This window comes from Gallinula chloropus (assembly GCF_964237585.1).
Source record: "Gallinula chloropus genome assembly, chromosome: 22".
Lineage (NCBI taxonomy): Eukaryota > Metazoa > Chordata > Aves > Gruiformes > Rallidae > Gallinula > Gallinula chloropus.
The window spans coordinates 516,619-523,251 of NC_140107.1; the positions used below are offsets into that span (position 1 = coordinate 516,619).

General features: G+C 50.4%; 1 protein-coding gene across 1 annotated transcript; it reads left to right on the top strand.

Annotated features, from left to right (window-relative positions):
* Positions 1-202: 202 nt before the first annotated feature.
* Positions 203-1,039, top strand: LOC311199948 (olfactory receptor 14A16-like; the record flags this gene model as incomplete). Its single annotated transcript, XM_084274103.1, has 1 exon — positions 203-1,039. The coding sequence occupies one exon, from the start codon at positions 203-205 to the stop codon at positions 1,037-1,039; it is 837 nt and encodes a 278-aa protein (XP_084130229.1).
* Positions 1,040-6,633: the final 5,594 nt, after the last annotated feature.

Here is a 6,633-nt window from a genome sequence, read left to right on the forward strand (position 1 = left end):
TCCTGAATCCAGAAAGTCAAAGTGAAATGGAAGAGGTTTTCCTCATAGAAGAGTTGCCTAACTTCTCACTGTGCCTTTTCCTCCTTGGATAGGTCTCCACACTTGGCAGCAGCAGATGTCCAACAGCAGCTCCATCAGCCAGTTCCTCCTCCTGCCCTTTGCAGACACACGGGAGCTGCAGCTCCTGCACTTCTGGCTCTTCATGGGCATCTACCTGGCTGCTGTCCTGGGCAATGGCCTCATCATCATCACCATAGCCTGTGACCACCACCTCCACACCCCCATGTACTTCTTCCTCCTCAACCTCTCGGTTACTGACCTTGGCTGCATCTCCACCACTGTTCCCAAATCCATGGCCAATTCCTTGTGGGACACCAGGGCCATTTCCTACACAGGATGTGTGGCTCAACTCTTTTTCTTTACATTTTTATTCTCCACAGAGTTCTGTCTTCTCACAGTCATGGCCTATGACCGCTACGTTGCCATCTGCCACCCCCTGCACTACAGGACCCTGCTGGGCAGCAGAGCTTGTGTCCACATGGCAGCAGCTGCCTGGGGCACTGGGTTTCTCAATGCTGTGCTGCACACAGCCAGTACATTTTCACTGCCCCTCTGCCATGGCAGTGCTGTTGATCAATTCTTCTGTGAAGTCCCCCAGATCCTCAAGCTCTCCTGCTCAGATGCCTACCTCAGGGAAATTGGACTCACTGTGGTCAGTGTTTGTTTTGCTTTTGGTTGTTTTGTGTTCATTGTGGTGTCCTATGTGCAGATCTTCAGGGCTGTGCTGAGGATCCCCTCGCAGCAGGGACGGCACAAAGCCTTTTCCACCTGCCTCCCTCTCTTGGTAGTGGTCTCCCTGTTTATTTTCACCAGTTTGTTTGTATACCTGAAGCCCCCCTCCATCTCCACGCTACTTCTGGACCTGGTACTGGCATTTCTTTACTCAGTGTTTCCACCAGTAGTCAACCCCCTCATCTACAGCATGAGGAACCAGGAGCTCAAGGATGCCGTGTGGAAACTGATGACTGGATGTTTCTAAGCAGCAAAAGCCATCTCATCTTCTTCTGCATATCACTGGTCATGTAACTCACATTAGGACCAGTCTGTATTTGGTAGGGACTTTTAGGTGCTGTGGGGCTTTTTCCTTCTACTTTGTCTCTGATGTAATAACACGTTCATCCCATTCCTCATGCAGTATCTCCTGGTCTTGTTTGACTCAGACATGACAGCAGAAGAAACACTTCCCCTCCCCTGTACCTGCATCATCACCAGTCTGTCTCTTTCAGCTCCCTGGTCATTCAGGTGTTTCCACCTCTCCTGATGGCACAGCCAATCCTAAGGACATCTTTTCAGTAGACTGGCTGGATGTATGAACTTCACTTTGATCACTGGTTTCCACCTCCACTTGCTCTTTAGTCATTCAGATGCTGCTCAGCTCTCTGGTTTCTTCTTTGATTTTCAGAGAGTTGGAAACATCCCATCTTTCAGAATTCCAATGAACTGTTCTGTCAGAAGTTCGGTCTGTTGATAAGTGACCTTTCTGAGTCTCCTCTGAAAGCTGACCCCCTTCACATGCTGCTTGGCCGTAGGAGGCAGCTGAGGAGAGAGATTTCATGTTTGTTAAATCGCATCATGTTGAACTGCTGTTTGTTGTCAGAGAAAACTGTCCATGCCTGTGAGCAGAGTTGAAGCCAGAAGAAGTGTTGGGAGTCCCAGGAGGACATTGAGGGATCTGCCGGGCTTAGGGAAGAGCAAGGTTCTTCAGACAGGGTTGGATCTGAAGAGACTGCTTTTCCTGCCTGTCCAGATCTCCTTAGGAGACTGATATCCATCCCAGGAAGCTGCTGTCACTTCTTCTATCAACTGAGCCATGCCAGAAAATACCTGTGAAGTTAAAATGTCCCTTGTTGTAATATTCCTTTGATCTGTTCATCATTAAAGACCTGACTAAAATCCAGGTAGTTGTAGATGTCCTGGGTTCTTTAATGAAAATGACTTGAAGAGACACGTTTGACATCGTCCAGGCATGTTTTTCCCCTCTATCTCATCAGTGTTTCCCTTCCTATGTGAGAATTCCTCCCCACTCCTCCAGGTGAGGGAGCCCCACTCTGGGACTGACTGCTCCAGAGATGTCCACACCAGCACTGAGTCCAGATGCACAGTAATGGTCTGGGTGGCCACGCTCTTCCAGGTGCAGCCCAATGTGCTCAGGGCCAGATCCCTGTTCAACACCTCTGCCTGCTACGGCATCCCCTGCAATGCCCAAAGTCTTCCCCTAGCAGCCTGTTCTCCACCCCTCATGTCTCAGCCTTGATGTGCAGGGGTTGTGTTGGAACCTTTTGTCCTGGTTTCTCCCCAGCCGAGGCCCGAGCGCCGCAGCCGCTCTCTCCCTAAGAGGGTGTGGGGGGTAACGGGGCGGAGGGGAGGGATGGAAAAGGAAACCAAAAAACACCCAATCTCACAGGTTGGGATAAGAACAAGTTACTGGGACAACAGAGAGAGAGAAGCAATAGCAACAATAGGACTTTGTAGCAAAATACACAAACTGGTGCTGCACAGGGCAGGTTCTCACCAACCCACACAGCTCAGACCTCACAGCTCAGAGCTGTCCTGAAGCTGGACGGTCCCCAAAACCTTGTGTACCCCACATATGTCACCAAAACACCACCCTAATGCCCTCCTATGCTTCCCTTTGGCAATCATGGGTGCCCCCCTATGCCTTAACCAGCCCCACAGCCTACACTTAACCTTTCAAAGGAACCCTGGTGTCTCCCTAACACCCCCCTTATCTCCCTCAAACCACCTTTACCCCACATACCCCCCCATTACTTCTATTGTTGCTCCCAGGGTCCCTCACACACACATGGGTACCCCCCTCACTCCCCAGGCCTATCTTAATCTCCCAGCCCCCCTAGGTGTCCCCCAACACCCCCATACACTCAATGAAATGTGAATGCTGATATAGCTGGAAAGTACAGCACCCTATTACTCCCCTAAATCTCCCCTTTTCCCCACCAAGTCACAGAATCACAGAATCTTAGGGGTTGGAAGGGACCTCAAGAGATCATCGGGCCCAACCCCCCTGCCAAAGCAGGCTCCTTATCTCACTTTACACAGATGGGCATCCTGACGAGACTTGAATATCTCCAGAGAAGGAGACTCCACCACCTCCCTGGGCAGCCTATTCCACTGCTCCGTCACCCTCACTGTAAAAAGTTCTTCCGCATGTTGGTGCGGAACTTCCTATGCTCCAGCTTACAGCCATTGCCCCTAGTCCTGTCCCCACAGAGCACTGAAAACGGGCTGGCCAATTCCCCCTGCATCCCAAGTCTAAGATATTTAGGTCCCCCCTAAGCCTTCTTTTCTCCAGGCTGAACAGACCCAGCTCACTCAGCCTTTCCTCATAGGGGAGATGTTCCAGGCCCCTAATCATCTTTGTTGCCCTTCTCTGGACTCTCTCCAGAAGGTCCCTGTCTTTTTTATACCAGGGAGCCCAGAACTGGACACAGTAGTCCAGGTGGGGCCTGACCAATGCAGAGTAGAGGGGGAGGATCACTTCCTTCGACCTGCTGGACACACTCTTCCTGATGCATCCCAGGATCCCACTGGCTCTCTTAGCCACCAGTGCACACTGCTGGCTCATGGCCAACCCGTCATCAACCAGGACCCCCAGGTCCTTCTCCACAGAGCTCCTTTCCAGCAGCTCATCCCCCAGCCTGTACTGATACAGTCAGTTGTTCCTCCCCAGGTGCAAGACTTTACACTTGCTCTTGTTGAACTTCATTATATTTCTCCCTGCCCAGCTCTCCAGCCTGTCCAGGTCTCTCTGGATGGCAGCGCAGTGTTCCTGCGTGTCAGCCAATCCTCCCAGCTTTGGATCATCGGGTACTTGCTGAGGGTGGATGCAATACCCTCATCAACGTCATCAATGAAGATATTAAACAGGACTGGACCCAACACCGAGCCCTGGGGAACACTGATAGTCACAGGCCTCCAGTCAGATTCTGCTCCACTGATCACGACCCTCTGAGCCCGGTCCAACAGCCAGTTCTCAACCCACCTCACTGTCCACTCATCTATCCCTTGTTCCCTCAGCTTTGCTATCAGGATGTCGTGGGAGACAGTATCGAAAGCTTTGCTAAAGTCAAGGTAGATGACATCCACTGCTCTCCCTCCATCCACCCAGTTGGTGATGACATCATAGAAGGCTATGAGATTGGTCGAGCACGATCTCCCCTTGGTGAATCCATGCTGACTGCTCCTCATGACCTTCTTCTCTTCCAGTTGTTTGGAGATGGCATCCAAAACAAGCTGTTCCATCAACTTTCCAGGGACAGAAGTGAGGCTGACTGGCCTATAGTTACCGGGATCCTCCTTCTTGCCTTTTTTAAAGACTGGAGTGACATTGGCTATCCTCTAGTCTTCAGGCACTTCTCCTGTGGTCCAGGATCTATAGAAGATGATAGAGAGCGGCTCCGCAATCACCTCCACCAGCTCTCTCAGCACACGTGGGTGTATCCCATCCGGGCCCATGGATTTGTGTGCATCCAATCCTTTGAGTCACTCCTGGACCACCCCTACCTCAACTAGAGGTGTGCCATTCGTTCCCCAACCACTCCTACTTTCGTCTGGTATCTGTGGGTCCCTAGAAGCCTTCGGAGTAAAGACCGAGGCAAAGAAGGCGTTCAGTATCTCCACCTTCTCTTCATCTCCCGTTACCAAGACACCCGCCTCATTCAACAAGGGACCTACATTATCCCTGGTCATCCTTTTACTGTTCACATACCTGAAAAAAACTCTTTTTATTATCCTTTATGTCCCTTGCCAGCTTAATTTCTAAGCAGGCCTTAGCCCTCCTAGTTGCATCCCTGCAGGCCCTGGCAACATCCTTATATTCATCCCATGATCTCAGACCCTGTTTCCACAGTTTATAGGTCTTCTGCTTCCCTTTGAGTTTACTCAAAAGCTCCCTGCTTATCCACGCAGGTCTTCTACCTCTCCTTCCCGATTTCTTACTCAAAGGGATGCACCTATTCTGTGCTTGGAAGAAGTGCTGTTTGAATGTTAGCCAGCTCTCGCAGGCTCCCATTCCTTCAAACAGAGCAGCCCAAGGGATAGCCCCTATTTGATTTCAGAGGAGATCAAAGTTAGCTCTTCCAAAATTCAGGGGAGCTATCCTACTTTTTGGCTTGCCTCTTCCACTCAGGATCTTGAACTCGATCATTTCATGGTCACTTTGTCCTAAGCTGCCCCCGACCTTCACTTCCCTAACGAGCCCATCCTTGTTAGTGAAAAGAAGGTCAAGCACCCGCCCTCTCCTCGTAGGTTCCTGCACCATCTGTATCAGGAAGTTGTCTTCCATATACCGCAGAAATTGCCTGGACTGCAGACGACTGGCCGTGTTGCTTGCCCAGCAAATATCTGGGTAATTGAAGTCCCCCATAATGACCAGCGCCTGCGATCTTGAGGCTACTTCCAATTGCTTATAAAATGGACTATCAACCCACTCCTCTTGATCAGGGGGCCTGTAGTACACGCCCACGACTACGGCACACATACTGGCCTGCCTTTTAATTCTTACCCACAAGCTCTCAACAAGTGGTTCATCCCTACCCAGGTGGAGGTCAATACATTCTAGGTGCTCTCTAACATAAAGAGCAACTCCTCTACCTCGTCTCCCTAGCCTATCTTTCCTAAAAAGCACGTAGCCATCCATGGTAGCGTGCCAGTCATCCAGGCTGTCCCACCACCTCTCAGTGACTGCAATGAGATCGTGGCCCTGTGACCGCACAAAGATCTCCAATTCTTCTTGTTTGTTCCCCATGCTACGTGCGTTTGTATAAAGGCATTTTAGTGGGGCAGCAGATGCAGATATCCCCAACAGCTCACAGCGAGTTTTTCGATAGGGGATGGGCAAAAGCGGCTCCACTGAGGAGTTCACGGGGTAATCCACAGAGTTATCCCTACTCTCATGTGGAGCAACATCCCCAAGTCTGCCATTGTGTTGTTGGCATTTATCTATTTCAACCATCAACTCGTGCTGTGACTCCCAAAGCACCTGCCTTACCCCAGCGGCCTTTGTAATATCCCCTTCCCCCTTCCTAACTAGTTTAAAGCCCTATCAATGAGCCCTGCCATCTCCTGAGCTAGGATCCGCTTTCCTCTATGGGACAGGCGAGCCCCATTAGCAGTACTCATGTCCGGAGCAGAGTACACCATTCCCTGGTCAAAAAACCCAAATTTCTTGTGCAGGCACCAGCCTTTCAACCACTGATTCAATTCATGATTGAATGGTGTTATAAACGGCGGTGACAAATTGTTCACTTTAGTTTACAGTATCCAAATAGAATTTATTTGAGCAAGTAATAAGCAGCCAAGACAGCCCTGGGCAGCTGAGGAATCTTTGCTCCACCAACAGTGTGCACCCAAGCAGCAGCCCGACCCTACATTTATGCAGTAAAACAATGAATATTCAATTAACACCTGTCCATAATTATTACCAAGGAGAGGAACGTCAGAGAGGACTTCAGTATCTTTCCAAGTTGGTTCCTTGGAGCTCCAGGGACACCTTGCAGGAGCCTGTGGGGAATGGAGTATGTGATGTATTCACCTGCCCCTCTGCTGTGAGCTGGG